Source organism: Pseudoliparis swirei, chromosome 18 (genome assembly GCF_029220125.1).
Source record: "Pseudoliparis swirei isolate HS2019 ecotype Mariana Trench chromosome 18, NWPU_hadal_v1, whole genome shotgun sequence".
NCBI lineage: Eukaryota > Metazoa > Chordata > Actinopteri > Perciformes > Liparidae > Pseudoliparis > Pseudoliparis swirei.
The window spans coordinates 19757956-19779847 of NC_079405.1; the positions used below are offsets into that span (position 1 = coordinate 19757956).

Below are 21892 nucleotides of genomic sequence, written 5' to 3' on the forward strand. Positions count from 1 at the left end.
CACCATGTATAAATCACATCATTTTATATATTATGAAGAGTAAGACTTAACACTTGCCAAAGTATAATGTTTATGAATTCTGTCACAATTATTTTTGTTCTTTGTGGGTTTTCAAATCTATTAAACTCCCACATTTCATGCAATTTGTCAATTTGTGTCATTAACTGTAAATGCATTCTCGATCTGCTCGTTCAAAAACTGAATTAAAGTTTTATCACGCTTTGAAATGAATTATTCAAACCTCAAATGTTTTGTGTGTGATTTAGGGCATAGCAGGTATTTTTAATTTTTGCAGTTTCCAACACAATTCTGACTGAGCATGAAAATAATACTAAAAAAAATAATAATAATACTTTTAAATACAATTTTAAACAGCGCTTTTCTAGGTACTCAAAGATGCTTATGATGTCAGCGTTTAAGTCATTATTGGGTTTGTTTAAAATATATATATATTTTAAGTTACTTGTGCAGCTGTGTTTTCTAACACCACATACACACTGATTCATTGCTCAACTGTATTTTATAGAAGACTTATAAAGAGAGACAAAACTAAATTAATGTGACTTTTCTCCTGAAACTCTACTGATCTCACCGTGTCGACTGCTCCACTGAATCCATGTGCCTTCACCTTTACCCACGGTCCCTGTTCTGCTGTAGGTGGAGGACGGTGATGATTCCCTATAGAATCAGTGCTATACTTAGCCCAGCATGTTGCCGTCCTATAACACTAGTTTTCCTGTTAATAACCTTAAAAAACATCCCTACTCTGTTTTGTTTTACACCTGCACCTCAGCATGAAAGATTACTGCCTGTTGTCTTGGTGCCACTCATATGCAAATCGGGCAAAAATACTCTAATTTGAGTTTATTCAGGCACAATTGCCGGCTCATCCACACAATAAACATTGATCCCATTGCTGTCACCCAGGCCTCTGTATTCAGCTCCAACAGCAATTAGCTGAAGCATTGATTTAAGGGACTCTTGCTTCTTGCCTGCAGGCATGCAGCGGGCCGAATACTGGCAGGATCTGGCAAACCTTTTCTCTCACAAGGTAATGATTCATTTGTTTTCAAGGCTCTCTGTTTTTTTCAATCAATTATACAATAACTATATAATAATTTGAAGCAAGTGGCAGATTGTATGACCGTGTATAGTTTAAATACAGAGTTTTCGTAGAGTCATCCACAGATTTTGTTTGTCCCGCTTGTATCAAATACATTAAGACTTTTTCCAGGTCAACAGAAAGCCCAGTCAACATAGAAATAAAGTGTACACCCTAGCATTTAGGATTAAAACCAGGTTATAAAATACTGTAATCAGCATGTTTGTGTTGTGAGAAAAAAAGGAAAGAAAGCTAGTCTTATTGTGAAAATCCTCCAGTTAGCCTAAACAATGGACGCAGTTTAAGCCATTCCACAAACATGTCTGATCCGTCCCTCATTCACTCATTTAGTGTTCCCTACAAACAACAAATAATACTTGTGTATTTTATTTTTATTTTATAAAAACATTTAACGAAAGTTCAGCTTAACATTAATAACCCTCACAGCAATGTGCAACATCTTTTCAAAGCCTTCAACCATCTTTTACCTTTATCCTCCTGCAATTACTCAGTTGTCATGGAAATGACATTTTGTTATCATGTTACCTGAGCGTGGACTATTGGTAAAATATAGTGATACAAGGTTGTGTCTATATATATACAGGACTGTCTCAGAAAATTAGAATATTGTGATAAAGTTCTTTATTTTCTGTAATGCAATTAAAAAAACAAAAATGTCATGCATTCTGGATTCATTACAAATCAACTGAAATATTGCAAGCCTTTTATTTTTTAAAATATTGCTGATTATGGCTCACAGCTTAAGAAAACTCTAAAATCCTATCTCATAAAATTTTAATATTTCCTCAGACCAAGTAAAAAAAAAGATTTATAACAGCTGAGTGTTTGTCAAGGCTCAGGAAACCCTTGCAGGTGTTTCGAGTTAATTAGACAATTCAAGTGATTTGTTTAATACCCTACTAGTATACTTTTTCATGATATTCTAATATTTAGAGATAGGATATTTGAGTTTTCTTAAGCTGTAAGCCATAATCAGCAATAAATCAGAATAAAAGGCTTGCAATATTTCAGTTGATTTGTAATGAATCCAGAATGCATGACATTTTTTTTTTTTTTTTTTCATTACAGAAAATAAAGAACTTCATCACAATATTCTAATTTTCTGAGACAGTCCTGTATATGTATTTATACAACTGTCGACAGTTGTATATTATATGAAAAAACATTGATGAATTAAATCTATCATAGCATTGCTTTGTGTGTTTTTTTTGGATGCTACAATGCAAACATTTTACTGGAATGATGCACATTTATGTGTGAAAGGAAATATAGCAGACTGCTGTACTTTTCTCTGCACTATATGAACATCACCACACATCTTGCTAACGAGTAGGGACCGAAACACGTTTACATTAGCTTAACATTTAAAGACCGGTCACACTCACAGTGGTCAACAACACATAACCTACAAAGCCAGGGCTCAGATACAGGTTATACATCCTGATGACATCACAGTGAAGAATATTATATACAAATATGAAATAAAGAGCAGGAATTTAGCATTATGAAAGTTTCCTTGTTTTTACAGTTTGGATTAACTGTTTTCTCCTCACCCATATGGGCACTTTTCTCTCTGACTTTCTTTTCTTACTTTTCTGAAAAACAATGTTTGGAGGACAAGTCATGGTTTGACATGTAGACACCAATGTCATCATTTTGTCCAATAGACATTTTGGTGAAATTTAGCTTTCTTTTCAGTAGGTTCAGTCAAGAGATTTCATATTCAAATTTCAAAGAGTTGTTCTAGTGTTGAGCAACTCTTTCACATTTTCTCAATGAAAAAAGTGTTTGGAGGAAACATGTTTACATTTGATAAAGTATGGGTATTAGAAAAAAACATTGTTTTAATATCAGTACTCGAAATAGCGGTATTTAAGATTGATTCCCAGCCCTATATATTACATCCTACTTTTATGTTTTATTTCAATTCAGTTTATTTTATCTAGCCTAATATGTCAAATTACAAATCTCCTTAAAGACATTAAATCTCCTCTGTCCCTCGATAAGTGCAACACGCTTCCATTTTAACCTACTGCTGATGACATAACATGCTGATAATGTGCCTCACACATTTCAGCACAGGAAATCACAGACAGTTGTCCTCACACTTTCCAACTGTGGTGACAACTTTCACTGACGTTAAACCTGAGGAAATGAGACAGTAACGTGTGGGAGGGAATTCTCCCACGGAAAGTGCTCATTTCATCTTACCAGTGTTACATTTGATTTCACCTAAACAATCAGGAAACAAGTGTTTTGGGGGGAAATTGTGAAAACTATTCTTGACGTTGGAAGTTTATATTACAGGCGTGTCTGATTATAATTATTATCGTGTCGGCAGACATTCAATCTGCACTTTTGAGTACAATTCCACAAAGACATCATCTGTCTGGGAAATCAGTTTGAGATATTTAGTATGATCATTTTAGAGATTAAACAAGTTTTACTAGCACCTATGAGGGGGACAATGCAGATATTTGTAGCTAGCCAACAAAATTATTTGGTATTTAAATTCAGCAAATTATTTATGAGACTATGAGGAACAAGAGGATGATTCACATTGAACGTTGATTTTTTTTGTTGGGTCAAGTAACGTAATTACTTCCGTCACAGCACTTTGGTAGTTATTTGAACCCAAACAAGGCTATATTATGAAACCTAACCAAGTAGTGTTGTTGCCTTAACCGAACTGAGTTGTTTCCTGTGGAGGGAAGTTTATTTTGAAAAAGACCATGCTTGTAAATTGAATCGTGTTTCTGGACTTTTGTAGGAAAATGCTGGAAATATGAAGAGTAATAGGAGGATATTCTACTGCTGTAATACACATACATGGGTGTGAGGATACGTGAGCCACAGCAATGAGAGGTTTGAGCAGGGTTTTATAAAGCAGAAATACCTCACATGAACTGGTTACGGCCTCTCCAGTGTGAGGATTGGCTGACTATCAGACTCATCACATTATATGGACAAACAAAGAATCTATTAATATCGCATCATATTTAGCATTATCATATCAATTCACACTTTAATTCAGCTATTTAACTTATTAATTGCATTAAAACCAGCAGCACAAACTGCTAAGTGCTAATTGTCTGACCAGCACTCTGACTGCACACTTCCTTCTGGAAGAAGTTTTTGTCGAGGGTTGTCAACGAAGAGGAAAACCTGGTGTGTCAAGGCGATGTGGCGTGTTTGTGCTGGGAACAGCAGAACTGACTGTTTGACTGGAGTCTTTTTGTCAGCCCGACCTTCCGTCCTGAAGCGCTGTGGAGGTTTTTTTTCAGCTCGTCATGTCTTCACCTGGTCCCCTGAACCAACTGGCCATGTGGCCCGTCACACAGCCTCGCCTCCACCACCACACTCATACACTACACTCTTTTTGCATCTGGCTCCATTTACCGGTTTCTCACTCTAATATTAACTTTATCACAGTACATTAATACAAATATGCTTAATTAATCTTGTAAAAATGTGACAACAGTGCTCAGAGTACACATATAATATGAAAATATGCAATATTGATTGAGTATACTGCAGCAGGGACATTGAAATAACTACTGACTTCTGACTTCTTCGACTGAATCTGGTACAATTCTTACTAATTACTTAATCTAACAATAGTCAGACACGTGGTTCCACATTATAAAGTTGATGAACCTTATTAGATATGTATAGGACAATGCTATATGAGGTGTCAATCATCAGGTGCGAATGTATGATCGAGAGGCCCTGGTGGGCTCCACGTGGTCCACTTATTCTTGACAATGGACACCTCTAAAAGCACTATCCTGCTAACCAAAGCAGGGTCCTGCTCACTTGCCAAAGAAAAACAACATTGATTTTACACACAAAATGTAATGTTTTTCACAAGCCATAACTCTGTTTCCCTGGTAACAGTTGGATAATACCTGAAACAATCATACGATCCATTAAGGTTCCTATGCAATGGCAACGTTCACTGCAGCAGTTAATAGGAAGAAGGAATGGAGATATTTCCAGTCCGCTCAGCTTACATTTGGCAAGAGCCAGAAAGATAATATTATGCTGTATTATATTATAATATATGAGTCAAATATAATAATATAATAAATGATATTGTTATGATTGTGAATATTCAGTACATCTTATTTATATGGTTACCCAGTAGGTAATACTGTTATTGAACCTAATTACTTTTCTTGTATTGTGCTAGTTTGCAGTTCATTTAATTAAACAATCATTAGATAACATGTGTAAGGAGTCGTAAAAGGGTTGTCCTGTTTTAGTAATGCAGAAGAACTTTAACGAGTACTTTATCCCGGTTGGCAACGATTTAATGTAAAGAGTTACTTTTCTTTGTAACAATATAAAATAACACATTACTTTACTCAGTAGGTAACACTTCTCTTAACGTACAAAGCCTTGATTGGTGATGCACCATCATATCTTAAGGAGCTTGTAGTACCATATTGCCCCACTAGAGAGCTATGCTCACTAAATGCGGGACTACACGTTACTAACTCTGCTTTCTCCCCGGAGTCCTTGTGACTTCACGTCTCATGGGGTACCATCGGACCCTATGAGACGGCATAGATCCTATCTGCCTGATGGATCATCGAGGTCTGGGTCGTGGAATTCCTGCTACCGACTACGCCACTGCCCTGTTGAGACTCCGCCCACTGTTGAGACTCCGCCCACTCCTCCTCTCTACCGCCATCTGCCTGATGGATCGTGGAGGTCTCCATCGTGGAATATGTCTACTATGAACTATTCATACACTCTGTCATATTCATTGAATATATTTTAACTCTAAATCTGTCCTTCTGTACACATTACATCTATTGCACCTGTCCATCCTGGAGAGGGATCCTCCTCTGTTGCTCTCCTGAAGGTTTCTTCCCTTTTTTCCCCCTGAAGGGTTATTTGGGAGTTTTTCCCTGATCCGATGTGAGGTTTTGGGGCAGGGATGTCTATGTGTACAGATTGTAAAGCACTCCGAGACAAATTTGTAATTTGTGAAATTGGGCTATACAAATAAACTGAATTGAATTGAATTGAACACTGTGTTGTAACAAGTAACTTTACCCATTAGGTAACACTGTGTTGTAACAAGTTACTTTACCGAGTAGGTAACACTGTGTTGTAACAAGTTACTTTACCCAGTAGGTAACACTGTGTTGTAACAAGTTACTTTACTCAGTAGGTAACACTGTGTTGTAATAAGTTACTTTACCCAGTAGGTAACACTGTGTTGTAACAAGTAACTTTACCCAGTAGGTAACACTGTGTTGTAACAAGTTACTTTACCCAGTAGGTAACACTGTGTTGTAACAAGTTACTTTACCCACTGTGTTGTAACAAGTTACTTTACTCAGTAGGTATGTGTTGTAACAAGTTACTTTACCCAGAAGGTAACACTGTGTTGTAACAAGTTACTTTACCCAGTAGGTAACACTGTTGTAATAAGTTACTTTACTCAGTAGGTAACACTGTTGTAATAAGTTACTTTACCCAGTAGGTAATACTGTGTTGTAACAAGTTACTTTTGCCAGTAGGTAACACTGTGTTGTAACAAGTTACTTGACCCAGTAGGTAACACTGTGTTGTAATAAGTTACTTTACTCAGGAGGTCATGCTCTAAGGTAACGGCTTATCGTAACAAGTTATTTTAATGGCAGTAATGTCATTATGTAACAAAGTACTTTTATCAGTAATACAACCCAACACTGATTGTAAATGTAATCTTAATCATGAACCAGAATGTTGCTGAGCTTCCCCCTTGTTGAGAAAAGCAGCAGCTCAATGACCTCACTCCACAAAAATGTCCTAAAACACACACACACACACGCACGTGCACGCACGCACACACACACACACACGCACACGCACACGCACACACACACTCTGGGGCTATGCTTTCTGAGGAATCTTTTTCTTTGGCTCAGTGTAAGAGGATGGAGATAACAGACTTTGGTTCAATAAAGCAACCACTTGAGCAACCTGCCCCCCATTTCCCTCAGTGTTCCATTTCCCTTTAGCAGATTGTCAGCACCCCCCCCCCCCACCACACCCCTCCACATTCACCCCATGGGCCACTTTTACACTCCAGACCCTTTTTATTCACCCCAAACATCCCTGCTCACATTTATCTCCCCCCACCCCACCCCCCTCTTAGTAGTACTGGCCCACGGCTCAGTGAGGGGGGAGTAGAGAGGGGGCTTTGATGGCCCCCGCCTCTTTGAGAGCTGATGTTGAGATGAATGCTGCCCAGAGACAAAGAACTGAACATCCAAAGCTGCCCTGACAACTTCACAAGGTGGCACAAAGGACGCGATGTCAAACGTTATGAGTATTTAGTTAGACTGCCTTCACTTGTGTTCCTGTGACTCTGAGGAGTTTGTTACCATGGGATTATCTTTCAAAGTGAGACACTGTGCTCCATTCAGTCAATTAAAAGAAGGTAAATCACACAGAAGAATGGCAGCTTTAAATTCAGGCAACTGTTCTGGTCCTATGACCTCCATCCGTGCCTGTAGATGCTCCACGTTTGCCAAATGTAATAATATAAGAATGAAGAAAGTTCCCCCTGGGGATAAATAAAGTAAAATATAATATCATATAATATAAAATATGCAAATGAATGCATTTGTAAAGTACAATACATTGCCACATTATTACTGCTCGAAATATTATGGGTACAAAATAACTAATATTCAGACTTTCCACTCCTTCCATTGAACATGGCAACATAATGGAGGCTGCAGGTATGACCTAATAGTGTTTTCAATGTCGTAGCAAGCATTAACAACTGTTTAGACCACCTATGAGCATCCTTACTTTCAAAAAGCACAGAGAAACACATTTTGATACTTTAAAAATGTATTTGTAAACTTTTGAAAAGTGATTGAAATGCTAAAACACGTCCATATTCTTCCTCTAAATGACACAAAACGGAGTTTCTCTGTCACACACTTGGTCCCAACACACGGTCTCTCAACAAAAGTCCATTGTGAGTGACGTCAGCGGTCGTGACGGCTCAGCTCAAAAGCCAGGCACAGAGGGCATCAGTATTGGCTCAATACAGCATTATGATACAAACGTCATTCATTTGGTCAAACCATTTAAACACATTCGGTTCACAATCAAAAAATACACATTCAAAATGTCCTTCTCATTTTCTTTCTAACTGACACGATGTTGGTGTCGCCTGAGAGTTAAGAGGAGAGCTCGAGGTCTGGTGAGTGCAGGGCCAATGAGGGACCGGTGAAACTAATCAGGGTCAGACAATTACTGCGGAACGTAAATATAACTAAACTATTGCAATTAGTTTACAAAACTGTGGAGAGGGCTATGCACACCATTCACATATATATACAACGTAATCTCATGAAAAGGCGTAAAATAGAAGTCCCTTTTAACAACATGTTGCATGTCATTATGCATTTGAAGCTTTTTGCATGTCCTTTAATACCAAGCTTTCTTTTACGACTGGTTAAATACGGGCTCAGTTTTAACATTGTACTTAACATTGTGAATTTAAACAAAACTACCTAGCTTGGTTTAGGAAAACTTAAAAACAGAGCAGAGGTCTCCTGGGTAAAAGTCCTGAGTTTGTTTGACTGATCCATCCACTTCCCACTGCCGCAGCGTGAAATGAAACGTGAAAAGCAAAAAGTGCTGTGTGATAACATGGACATTTATTTTTGAAATTATGAAGTTATTCACAGCATTTGGTGAGACCAGGCTAGCATTACATCCAGTTATTGAGAGCTTTCAGGGATCAAATTATTATATAATCATCTATATCCAGTAAATCACATCCTTGTAACTCCCCCAGAACATCTACCCAGTGAGGGAGCTCAATATACATTGACCTTACTTAGGATCTCTGTACTGAGGCAAACCATAAATGTCCCACAAACACCAGCAATTTCATACATAAGAAAGAGTATATGAGTATGGAATTAATAATACAAACAAGGAATCTAAGCTCCCTCTTTGAGAAAAGATGGAAGACAGTTGAACACACACATTGGAGCATTGTTCCTATTGCTGGAGCTGTTACAGGAGGTGGGAGTTCAAGAGTAGACACACTCTTTAGAAAGTATTTACCTACCAGCCCTGGTGGCCTTAGGTATTATTTATGTGTCACAGCTACTTGCTTCCTACTTCCCTTAAGTTAGAATGACCTATTGTGTGAAGGAAAATCGACAGTTGCCCTGTATTTCTTCTGATTGCTCAGAACAATTTAACAACATAGACATCTTGACATCTGCCTGTAAATGTAATCTTTTTTTAAAAGAAGGGATTGTTTGGCCTTTTTTTCAGAATGTTATGCCAGAGGGCATTTTGTTTGAATGTTTATGATTGTGACCCATTTCATGTGTTTTATGCATCAGTGGCAGAGTGAAGGAATGCTCCATGATTTATTCTGCTTGATACAGTCACATTAGGTCAACACAGGTGTATGTGTGTATGTTTGTGTGAGCGGCCTCTGGCTCTACAGTGAATCAGCGAAGACGAGCCTTGCTGAGGAGTACTTGGGCAGTCATGAGGGACTGAGGAAATCCTTGGAGCATCAGTGCAGAATGCCCACAGTCTGAGTTTTTGAACTAAAATATTTTCTGGAAGAATTCAAAAGCTCTGGCTCCAGAGGAATAACTGAGACAAGGATCAGGGCCTTATTGTATTCGTCAGAGAATATTCAGATGATGCATGCTTGTTCAACTTCATTCAAATCTATTCTAGTCCATTGAGGGGGCTGGTCCAGGCCTTTTTCTGAGCCCTAGAGGTGTCATTATTCTCTGTATAGGTACCTCCATATGGTACTAGGAAACAGGTGTGTAGACTGGAGGCCAGCCGGCTGCAGGATAAGGAACCCATGCAAACATATGAAGGAGTATGACACATTCTAAGCAACTCTGCTGGCTCCCTAACTAAACGGTTCGTGCTGCCACAGCACAGTGAATACTGGAATAAGGATTGGACCTGAATGCAGACAGTAGATTCAGGGATTTATTGTAGAGATATTCTTGCAGTCTAAATAAACCACTAGTTACAGGTAACATAAATAACCGAAGCCCAAAGCAATGATGATAAACTGATAAAAGACTAAGGCCATGTCTACATGTATTTCAACAGATATTTTCCTCTACGTTTTAGCCTCTCGTTCACAAGAAAAAGGTTTTGGTCACAAAAATATTAACATATTTTTGAAAGCACCTTTAAGATGAATATTTTTTTTAACTCGGGTTACTTTGCATCTTTATGGACGTATAACACGTTGTTTGGTAAACGATGCAACTTAACACAACAGATGGTTTCATTTCAACAGCAACCAATGAAGCTCTTTCCAAACCGACCTGAAGTAAACCCTGCGTTTACTTTACAAACGCACGAGAGCTCGAGGGACAGCGACACCACTCTGCCGTGTCCACTGCCGTGTCCTGTGACAACTGTCCCACGGTACTTTCATGGTCTGGAGCTTGGTCGATTTTATTTACTTGTTTGTCTTGTCTTTTGCATGAGAAACTCGTTCCCCACCTTCTCGAAGTCTTCATTTCAGGAGAGTGTTCCGGTTAAAAGCTCCTGAGATGTCTGAATATTTCTAGGATACACTGAGCTCCTATACGCTCTTCTCTCTCTACTTATGGAGGAGTTTACATATCTCCATTGCACATTATTAACTCTCCTTCCTCCCCGGAGTCCTTGTGACTTCACATCTCATAGGGTCCATTGGACCTGGCTGGGTCTGATGCTTCCTGCCTTCCTGCCATGACCCTGCTGATTTAAAAAAAAGAGGAAAATATCTGTTTAAAAAAACATGTATCTATAAACGTGTAGACAGGGCCTGAATAAATACTCAAGGAAAGGAGGGCTACAACAAGTATCGGGTGATAGCAGGACAGGTATTTAAAAATAAAACAGGAAACTATGAAGAAATTACAAGAATCCGAGAAAACACAAACGATAATCTTGTGATGGGGTGGACATGTGTGGCAATGGCCAAAAATGCATTACCATTTAAATGATCGAGACACAGAAATTGTATTTAAAAAATAATTTGCAAACCTAAATCATATTAAATTAATATCTGATTATGCAACAACAAGAGGCCAACATGGAAGACAAACCATCACTTACAGTAGATGTTGAAGTTGTTGAAAAAAATACATTTGAAAAGGTCAAGAGAAAGGTGTGCACATGGGGCGAGGATTAACTACCGACATCTATCTAATAATAACGGTGGCCTCAGCAGTCCCACTGTGAGTGACTGTGATATTGTTGATCCCCATATGGGCTTATACTGTATACGGCCATGAAACAGGACAAGCAGTCCTGTGTAATTTTCATCCCTGAGGTAAACCACAATCTGCCCGTGTGTCTTGCCTGAACACTGTGTGAGATTGCTTTAAACTGTAAGCTACTCTTTTCAAGGAAAAGATCTCAAATTAATCAGCGGGCTTGTTGTCCCCTCTTAGGGCCACGATAAGAAGGTTTTGATATATGGGCAGGGAAACATAAGAGGCTTTGGGGGCCGCTTTTATTAAAAGGATCTGACATCTACCTGCCCTTTCAAATGGCAGTTTTGACACTTCTGGCACGTAAAGCAGCCGTACAAAAATAACCCCGTCTCCCGGGCTGTCGGCCTACTCCGTTCGGATGCCGGATACCTTTAAGGACACCATGGAAAGCATTGTAATTGAAATGCCTCCCTACAACAAATCACAGACCAATTCATTTGGCAGCTTGAATGTCTACACATGGGCTGATTTCTCTCTTCATCTTTTCATTTCCCTGTTGTCATTTTCCACACGTATCATGTCGGAGACGGCTTGATGGACTCAATGTGTCGGAACGGCTCGTTCTCACATCCGTATCACTGCAGGAGACCCAATAGTACAGCGGCGGCCTGTCAGCGCTAAGACTCTGGTCCAGTTCTCACTGTGATGGTCAGTTGGAGATTCTTTTTATTTTGATAGAGTTATCATTTCCCATTTCACCACTTGATTGGGGCTTAAAAGCCAAAGCAGCTCAGATCGTGCCGGCATAAATCTCCAGGGCCATTAATCCGTCCTGGTGTCGTCTCTCGCACAGAACTGCCCAATCATGTCTGGATATTCATGTGGAAATTAAATGACATACTCCGAGGCAGCTCACCGACACGGCAGATTGGATGTTTCAACAGGTGGGGTGCCTTCAGCCTTGTGTTGATTATTCTCATATGTGTAGGATATGAGGGAATGGCATCTGTAGAGACAGGATGTGAGGTCTCTGCCATATTAACTCTAAAGGCATTTTCTTTTTTTATATTCTGCATTTCACTCTTCAAAAATGTCTTTATTTCTGAAGATGAATTATTGTGTATGAGGGACATGGTGCTGAATGATAGGTTAACAGGGCACAGACTGATAACCAGAGAGATGTGGAGGAACCAACCCTAGGACATTTAAGTTTAATTTGAAATATATTTTCAGAGGATGCATGTATTAAAAGAAACATACATTTCAGTCATATGCAATAATTGTTTTTAGACATTCCTTAGTGAAATCCTTCTCCATTCCGATGTGTATTCATCACATTGAAAATGTTGGGTAATTCTCTTGAAGCCTGTCTTCGAGTTGATTTATTAATAAGAGAGTAAGATGTAAAAGGGCTTAGAGAAGGTCATCCTGCAATCACAAGGTTGGAGTATGAATAATTCAGTGTGCCATAATAACGCTATTCTTACCTTGTAAGTGTTTTTGTTGCCTAAACCTAACTTTCACGATGATGACTTAGGTTACAATTAAATGTGAAAAGCCTAAATGTGGAATCATGACACAGGGAATTCCCCTAAGATGTTGAGCTATTTGTCCTTCAATCAGTGGCTCCGCGGTTCGATCCCCGACCGACACTTAGCCCAAAATTGCTCCAGTAGTTGTGTCTAAAGTGTATGAATGCGTGTATGAATGTTAGTTACCGTTACCCGTAGCTCCTCCCATCAGTGTATGAATGGGTGTGAATGGGTGAATGATGTCATGTAGTGTTAAAGCACTACAGGTACAGATCCATTTACTGTCGGCTACTCTACTGCATTGTGTCTAACATAGCCTGTTTTATTAACTTATAACTGCACGAACATTTCACTGTCGGCAATGCCAGTGAAAACTAAATGTGACACAATTTTGACAGAACGGTGCGAGGACTCAGTTCAGGTTAGCAGAATGCACAAACAAACCAATCGTTTCTTCTCTTCATCAACGATCAAAACATCAGTAGCAGCTTCTAGTTTTCACTACTGGCCATACATTCTAATATAAATACCAAGAAAAATAATACTGTATTATGGTTAACCATATCTGGTGTATGAACAATATACAGTAAATAAAAGTAAAACATTTTAAGCAAACAGCTACACATGAATAGAGCTAATAAAGCATTAACATTAAGGGAGAAAGTAAAATTTCACAAGCAGTTGGTATGACCTCATGTCACCCACTTTTATCTAAAATTAATATTTTCTCTTTTTTTCTGAGAAGGATTTGTTTCCCCCCCTTCTATAACATAATTAAAAGATATCCTGTCTCCTTTTAATTTGGACTATATTTTAGCTTTTATTAATCCTCCCGATTTTAGTCTTAGCTTCCATCTTGGGCTCTTGATTTGATTTTTTTCGGTCATTCCTGATTTGATCTCTGACAATTCTTTCAATCTCCTTCTCTGAGATAATATCAACTCTTAAAATGACTGATGCTTTAATCCACAGCATTAATCTCTGACTCTCTTTCTTGAAGACATTCTGTTGGGGGGGGGGGAAGGAGGCCACGGATTATCAAATATGTATTATTTTTGCAGTCAGCAAAACCTCCTTGTCCTATCAGGGGTTAGCTCTTTGTAAAAAATAGTACAGGTAATTGATAATAATTCAAACTAAATATATTACCTTTCAATAACAAATCCAAAGGATGGTTTGAGTGGAGTTCCCATTCAGTCAATTCACAGCAACAATGAATGAGGTGACAGTCTTTCCACATTTGCATTCACCTTTATTGAAATATTCTTGGCCTTGGTGGGTTCTCCTAGAAGTCAGAAGCATGTTGAACCCACTGGTAACGTCACACAAGGAGCAACAACACTGGAGAGACATGCAGTAATTGCACACAAGGTGACACACAGCTCTAGATGTACAGGAAGGACAGGAGGGAAAGAGGAACACGTTACTTCCCAGCATCCACTATAAAATGTGGACTAGCCCCATCATACATCCTGCAGTGAAGTGCCGAGCACATACGAAAACAGATGGCAAATAAACTATTATTACACCTATATTTGACTAAAATAGAGCATTTGAAAGAAAAGAAGGTTGAAAACAATCCATCAGTGTAATAAAACCAAACTTTGTGTATTGCCTTGCTAACTTATCTATTAAAGAAAATAAAGACAGGGAGATGTCAGAGGTTTTAGATTGATGTGGAAAACATTTGCAGAAGTGAGACCACACAGTTCGGGTCTACTTCAACAACAAGGCCTGTATGGCCACTGATATATTTATATGCAGGCAGTTTGACACAGATTGTTAGTAACACATTATTACCTTCTATATCAAGGATTCATACAGTTTTCTCACTCTCGAATGGAAGAACTATTGGCATTTACAATAACAATTGTTAGAGTAGTATGTACAGGACTGTCTCAGAAAATTAGAATATTGTGATGAAGTTCTTTATTTTCTGTAATGCAATTAAATAAACAAAAATGTCATGCATTCTGGATTCATTACAAATCAACTGAAATATTGCAAGCCTTTTATTCTTTTAATATTGCTGATTATGGCTTACAGCTTAAGAAAACTCAAATATCCTATCTCTAAATATTAGAATATCATGAAAAAGTATACTAGTAGGGTATTAAACAAATCACTTGAATTGTCTAATTAACTCGAAACACCTGCAAGGGTTTCCTGAGCCTTGACAAACACTCAGCTGTTATAAATCTTTTTTTTTACTTGGTCTGAGGAAATATTAAAATTTTATGAGATAGGATTTTAGAGTTTTCTTAAGCTGTAAGCCATAATCAGCAATATTAAAAGAATAAAAGGCTTGCAATATTTCAGTTGATTTGTAATGAATCCAGAATGCATGACATTTTTGTTTTTTTAATTGCATTACAGAAAATAAAGAACTTTATCACAATATTCTAATTTTCTGAGACAGTCCTGTATACGTCGCAGGCCATAAGTGATCATATTGAAGCCTTCAGATAGCATTGTAATCTCGTTAATTTTAAATCTTCGCTTTCAATTTCACTGCATAAAACAAAAAACAATTTCCTATACATACGTTACCTATTTTTCACTTATTCATAAAATCTGCCATCCCTGGATGTAGCGTGCACAATTTCCCTCGTGCACGTAATCTTAATTTGTTTACCTGTTAATAAAAGCATGCGTTTCTTTCAGTTGATTGTTTCAAACCAATTTCTTACGTACTTGTGTGTTAATTAATCAGATTATTATTGACATAGTCAGGTTAATTACGTTGGTGTTATTTTGAATAAAAAGAAGGTTTGGCCCTGCTATGGTTGACCATATCCCACAGCCAGTGCTGCTTCATCGACCCCACACTCTGGACTAATCCAAGATATTTGCTCTGGTCAATTCTGCTCTCCAGAGGATGACTTCCTCATTATTTTACTGACCTGATGGCCTTGCAACTCAGTGTATTTACCTCAAACAACGTGGTTGTGTCAGGTGGTGGAGGCCTGGTAGACTGTCTTCGTATCATCCTGTCTGAGTGTTAGCTGCTGCTGCACTACCTCGATACTGCGTATCAACTTTTGAAGAATCCATGTCATGTAAATCAGAGCAGAAGATCAAGAGCAGTAACAAAGACAGCTTGAGATGTCACGTGTTTCCAGGGAGCAACCCGACATTGGATCCATCATATCCGATCATTCATCATCCAATCAAACACTTTTTTTCCTGTGTTGCTGTAACTTGCTGGTAAACAGTAACATTCACAAACAACATATTGTAATGACACAAGTGCCTCTTCCAGCTCTGATATTCTTATTTGTGTTTTCTATACCAAAGACACTCCCTGAACTAACACGGTTTAGCCCGCAGAAAAGTACTGACCAATCTTTAAGGCCATCAGCTATCGGTCTGACTATATTTCCAGGGTTCTGGTGCAGATAGCTACACCAAGATCTCCTCTCACACTGGACATTTGCTTTCAGTCCAATCAACATCAACTGGAGTTGGAGACAAGCGATGACGACGACCAGATAGTTTCACCAGCAACTAATTTACAGGCGAGTATTAAACCAATAAAAAGCTAAACCATCATCAGACAATAGTCTGTGGGTTCCCAGATTGCTTTAGTCAATGCACTCTGCCTCTTTTGCTCTCCACACAGGCTGTTTACCTGAACCAATGCCTGCTCAAATGTGATTGGTCATTACTATTTGGAAATGTACAAACGTACAACAAACGGTAACCAGAATAGTTCCAATACCAACATATTGTCCCGTTGCCGACAGATTCAGGCTTCATCTGCCATAATCTGTTCATAAAGAGGAACTACTGACAAACTACCAAAGTGTTCTGGGTGAAACTCTCAACTATGCTACACACATGCTAACATCTAGACTCATTTAGATTGTATTAGGCTGATTCAAAGAGGTTAGAGCTCAGAGATGACAATCCGTAAGATCTACTCACACGCCCAGGTTGGAGAGCAAAGAATGGGACTTCTCAAGATGACACAACGCCTCCTTGAGATGTAAACATCGATCTTCTCACTTTTTGTCACTGTCACTATTTCACTAAAATTACTCAATTCTTGAAGATGCCTTGGATTTCTTTTGCTGTCCGACATTTGTTGTGACTGTTAGAGAAACATGGCTAACATACAAAAACGGTTACATCATATCACAGCACATCATTTGAAACATTCTGTTGAGCTTTTTTAGACATGATGCAAACCATTTCACAAAAAAAGTAATTTGAGACCATATTCGCACCTTTTACAACCAGTAACTTCACATTTAGCATAACACAAAGAAATGTATAGCCTTGCTCAGTTGCGGTGAGAACAAAATAGTCAACCATATTGCTTGAGAACATTCTGGGGTAATTTTTGAAATGTTCTAACTCCGTTTGTAACAATCGGCTTTAGTGCCATTTGGACCAATCACAATACGACTTCAACAATGTTCATCATGCATTTGTTGGCAGGCTTAAAAAAACAGATTTCACGATTTCACTTGAAATCTCCTCGGTTATTTGAATGAGCTATTCAGAAGTAAAGAGGGTGCTCTATGTGTGTAACAGGAAAGCTCCCAAACTCCCATCATATGTTGCATGCCTTGGAAAGATTAACTCCATATGGATGCAATCGCCTTCCTGTCTTTAACATCTTAATTAATTTAACTTATTTTGCATGGAGTTCACAATTTTCTTTTTGAATAGCATGGATAGGACCACCGTGCGTATTGAAAGTGTTAACTGACACACATGTGTTTTCTTCTTGGATCAATTCAGACAGAAATGTGGCACTATAACAGGAGTGAAAACAGCAGATAATGGAGGGATAAAGTTGAATGTTAGGTCAATCTCTTTTGACCTCTCGGAAAGGCTGCATGGGTTCTCAGGCAGTATAGCGCTTCAACATTCTTGTAGTTTTCCGGCCCTTTGATCTAGTTATCGTCATCTTCATCACTGTCCCTCATGGAAATGCCTTGCATCCCTCCTTCCCTCACTGAGGCTGTGGCTTCTTCCAATGTCAGCCGGTTTCTCACCGTCTCATACATCTTACTGTTCAACGTAGAGTCCAGAACCCCTTGTAGGCGGAAGTCACGGTACTTTTTCTATCACAAAACAAAAGAAAGGAATTAAATGGTATTAGTCTCCATTTAATCTCAGCTGGACTGTGAGAATGAATCATACAGTAGTTTATATATTATCTTCTGAAAAGTTGTTGCGTCTTATTGAAATGTCCGTACTTAGTTGGAGTCCGGACGTCTGTGAGTAATATTCATCATTGTTTGATGTTTTTTGTATTCCTGCACATGGATATGGAAGGATTGAACTCCGAACTCAGGTCTGCTGGAACTTTAACCCTTAGAGACCCACACTAAAAAAAAATTAAATATACACTTTTATTAATCCCCAAGGGGAAATTAGTTCTCTGCATTTAACCCATCCTTAGTTATTAAGGAGCAGTGGGCTGCGGTGAAGCGCCCGGGAAGCAACTGGGGGTTCAGTGCCTTGCTCAAGGACACTTCGACTTGCAGCTAATGGGGAGAGCGGGGATCGAACCCACGACCTTGCGGTTGAAGGACGGCCAATAAAAAAGTGCCTCTGTGCATGAGCACATGGGTTCGAGCCCAGCATGTGGGTTCAAACCTGCCCTGCCTTGGCACCAGAGGCTGGGTGGTGAGACAAAGGGTCTTTAGCAGGAGATAGCCGGTCAACAGTGAGTGGTGCACGTCATCTGAAAGCTGGGGACCCTAATTTGAGATGCAGCTCAAAACTGTGTGTCAAATTATTCTAGTTATAAAATCAGAAAACATCAATCATTTAATTCAACTGTGTAAAAGGGCTTTGATTATTTTGATGGTAGTATATGATGTAATCCTTATTCTCACTTATGTCTCCTGTTGTTGCAGCAATTTTAGGGTTGATACCATTTGTTACACAGATTTGGAGCCAATCGAGAATTGATAGAAATGATCAAAAATCCCTCTCGAATCCCACATTAAGACAGACAGATCTTGAGGAATGCCTGAGTAAAATTCACACTGAGATTTTTGTCTAAAACCTTGATATGCAGAGATTTCTGATCTGGAAACTGCTCAGAACTCCGTTATTGTCAATGTACCTATGAAAGCCATACATCCTCTGAATGGTCGAGTTTGTGGTTGTTAAGTTTCATTAAGCTGTGACTCTTTGCAATACGGTCCTATAAATACCAATGAACACAAAATCAAGTTGGAAGCAGCAGTGAGATGTTATAATCTACCAGAGTTATAAATGAGTCATGTTATTGATTCTTTAAAATATTCATATGACGATACATTTGACATGCATTTGATGTGTAGTTTAGAAATGTAAAAAAGCAGCCGTTCTCACCTTGACAACCCGGATGAGAATCTTCAGCTGATAAAGGTGGAGCTGCAGGTCCATTCGGTCAGTCAGCCATGTTCCCAGGAGGTTCATAGTGCTGGTGTACCATTGCTGTAGACACACAAAACACAGTGCATACCATCATCTGATACTCCATGAAAAAAAAATGCACTCAAAGCTTGCTAACCTAAGAAGACAAATGAACAAGCAACATTTCAACACTCAACACAATAAATCCATTACCTTAAAATGTGTTTCTGTAATCCATCAACTTTCCTCATGAGAGAAAAAGCATGTAGCATATCATTATGACAGAGCTTCCTTGTGGAGAGACCAGAAGGACAAAGCTCACAAACAAATGCTCAGCAGAATGATGTCTCTAATCTGAAGATGGCGCAAAGACACTTCTCTGTTGCAGAGTTCTTCTGCTGCGGTTCAGCGCCGCCCACACAGTCTTGCCTGGGAAGTTTGGAAAGTTTCTACTCTTCTCATGTAGGGACGTATCAGATAGTCCCGGGGGCTCAGGATTTATTTCAGTCTGGATCGTGTACCTCAGGAATATCCAGCAGGCTATAAGGCCTCAGTTATTGGGGATCACAATAAAAAATAAGGCTTATGATGTTCTTGGTGCACAACAGCTTGTTTGCCTACGGGCACTCGTCAAAGTCCATGATACAAATGTTTTAGGTGTCAGTTTAGCAGTACGTTCCAAGCTGGCTTGCCTTTGAGTATTGCAGTCCGTCTTAATGTGTCTCTGGACTGTTTTATTGACAGAAAGTTCAGGGGTTCTGGAAAAGAGGGCTGGAGTACACAACAAATGAATTCTGGTAACAACAACTGGGTTCAGTCCAACAGTGTCCCAACAAGACTGGTCTTAGTAACACAGAACAATGGTACCGTAGTACTTGCTGTATTATAAGTGTTTGTCATTAATAAGTCATTGAGAAGGGAAATGGTATGAATATAATGCCCAACATGAAAGTGATGTGTTTGTGTTTTCAGAACAATAAGTGAACATTGCAGTACTGTAGCTGCACCCTTTTCACATTTCAGCTCATACCCACTGAGGGGTAGCTGGCTTCAATAACTTCATAAACCAAAAACCATGGCGACAAGTATCTATTTGCAGTGTTTTTCTGAACTTGGCTGTATTTTCTCTATTTGCAGTGCGTTTCCCTATTTGGTTGTGTTTCCTGTATTTACACAGTATTTCTCCATTTGATAGGGCTTTCTCTATTTGCAGTGTGTTCCTGTGTTTGGATAGTCTTTACTCAGTGTCTTTCTGTATTTGGTTGTGTTTGCAGCGTGTTTAGCACTCAGGGCCACCATTCAGTATGGATTTTCTGTACTTGCCTGTTTTTGTGCTTTGTGATAGACATCAGTTAGTCAGTAGTCATGAGGTACCATGGCCAGCCCTGGTCCTAACACACTTACATAGGTGTTACAAGCATCAATCTTGATAATTTCCCACTGCTTTATTTAGATGAGCACTCAAAACAGTTAACTCTGCAAGGCATAGCGAGCTCAGAGGACGGAGTAATGCAGAAACAGAGCCGAAAGGGTCCAGATGTTTCTCTGTGGGCCCTGACTGTTGCAAGTCTAATTGATGGATAATGATGAGCGGGGCTGATACTAATAGAAGCCGACTGACTTTCAACAGTCAGGGTCACAGCAGAATAGATGGGGGGCTGGGGAAGAATGGGAAGAGAAAAGAAGTGGAAGAGGGTAGCAGTGTGTGTATGTCTGTGTGTTTAAGAGGGATGTGATGCTCAGGGGTAAATTATACAAGATCAATTTTGTCCTTGAAAGTAAACAACTTTTTATCATAATTATTGAATATGAGATCGATTGTCAATCAAATTTCACCAATTACAAAGTCAAAGGCAAATTTGGCTCATCAGTTACAGGGTTTTAAAGAAATGTTTAAGAAATAACACAGAATAATAAGCAGCCTCAGCCTGTGGTGGATACTGAGGTAGCATCAGAAACAATGACAGTCATGCGGTAGCCTTGCACTCAATCTCAAAACATAAATAAACTGACACACATTTCATTGGTCCACTGCGCATTGTTTACATCAAAATGTAAGAAGAAACCATACAATTGCAAAGTTTGGGATATTTTAGTGTTAAAATTCTAGACTTAGGATGCTTTCACGCCTAACCTGTTTGGTTCGAGTCAAATCAACTCATTAGTAATGTCCATTTGGACTGGTGTGAAAGCTCTCAATCAAACCCTGTTGCGGGTCAAGCAACTCAACCTAGACTGCCTGACAGATGGGCGTCGGCCCGCTTCCAAGCGAGGTTTGGTTACTTTGTGGTGTAAAACTAACCAACCCCAGCATTTTATAAGAGCAGAAATGTGAATTAAAAACCATAAGTACTCATGAATCCTTCAGCTGATTGTAAAATGTGTTCAGGAAGGGATCTTGTAATTGATCGGTATAGCCTTAGGCCATGTTTATAACCTATTGCAAATCAACACAAATCCATGTCAGCGTGTACTTGTTTCCTGATTAATAGGTCTATAGCTAATAGAACTGCTGTGCTTGTATCCGGATCTTTGTACTTTGTCAGTTCATTAAAACCATTAAAAAGTGTGTGACAGCGATTCCACAGAATCACACCCTTAATCATTACAATTTGCCTAATTTGTGTCCTGAAGTTATGCTAATAATGCTT

At 38.9% G+C, this 21892-nt stretch overlaps 1 protein-coding gene across 2 annotated transcripts in view; it reads right to left on the reverse strand.

Moving 5' to 3' along the window:
* Nucleotides 1–14109: 14109 nt before the first annotated feature.
* The window catches only part of cadpsa (Ca2+-dependent activator protein for secretion a), a 172378-nt gene continuing 164595 nt past the window's right edge, over nt 14110–21892 (reverse strand). For both annotated transcript variants that reach the window (XM_056437051.1, XM_056437050.1), the window contains 2 exons: nt 19218–19322; nt 14110–17953 (listed from right to left, as the gene is read on the reverse strand). In XM_056437051.1, the coding sequence (XP_056293026.1) occupies nt 17783–17953; nt 19218–19322 (276 nt within the window). In that variant the 3' untranslated portion in view covers nt 14110–17782. The remainder of the gene's footprint in view (nt 17954–19217; nt 19323–21892) is intronic.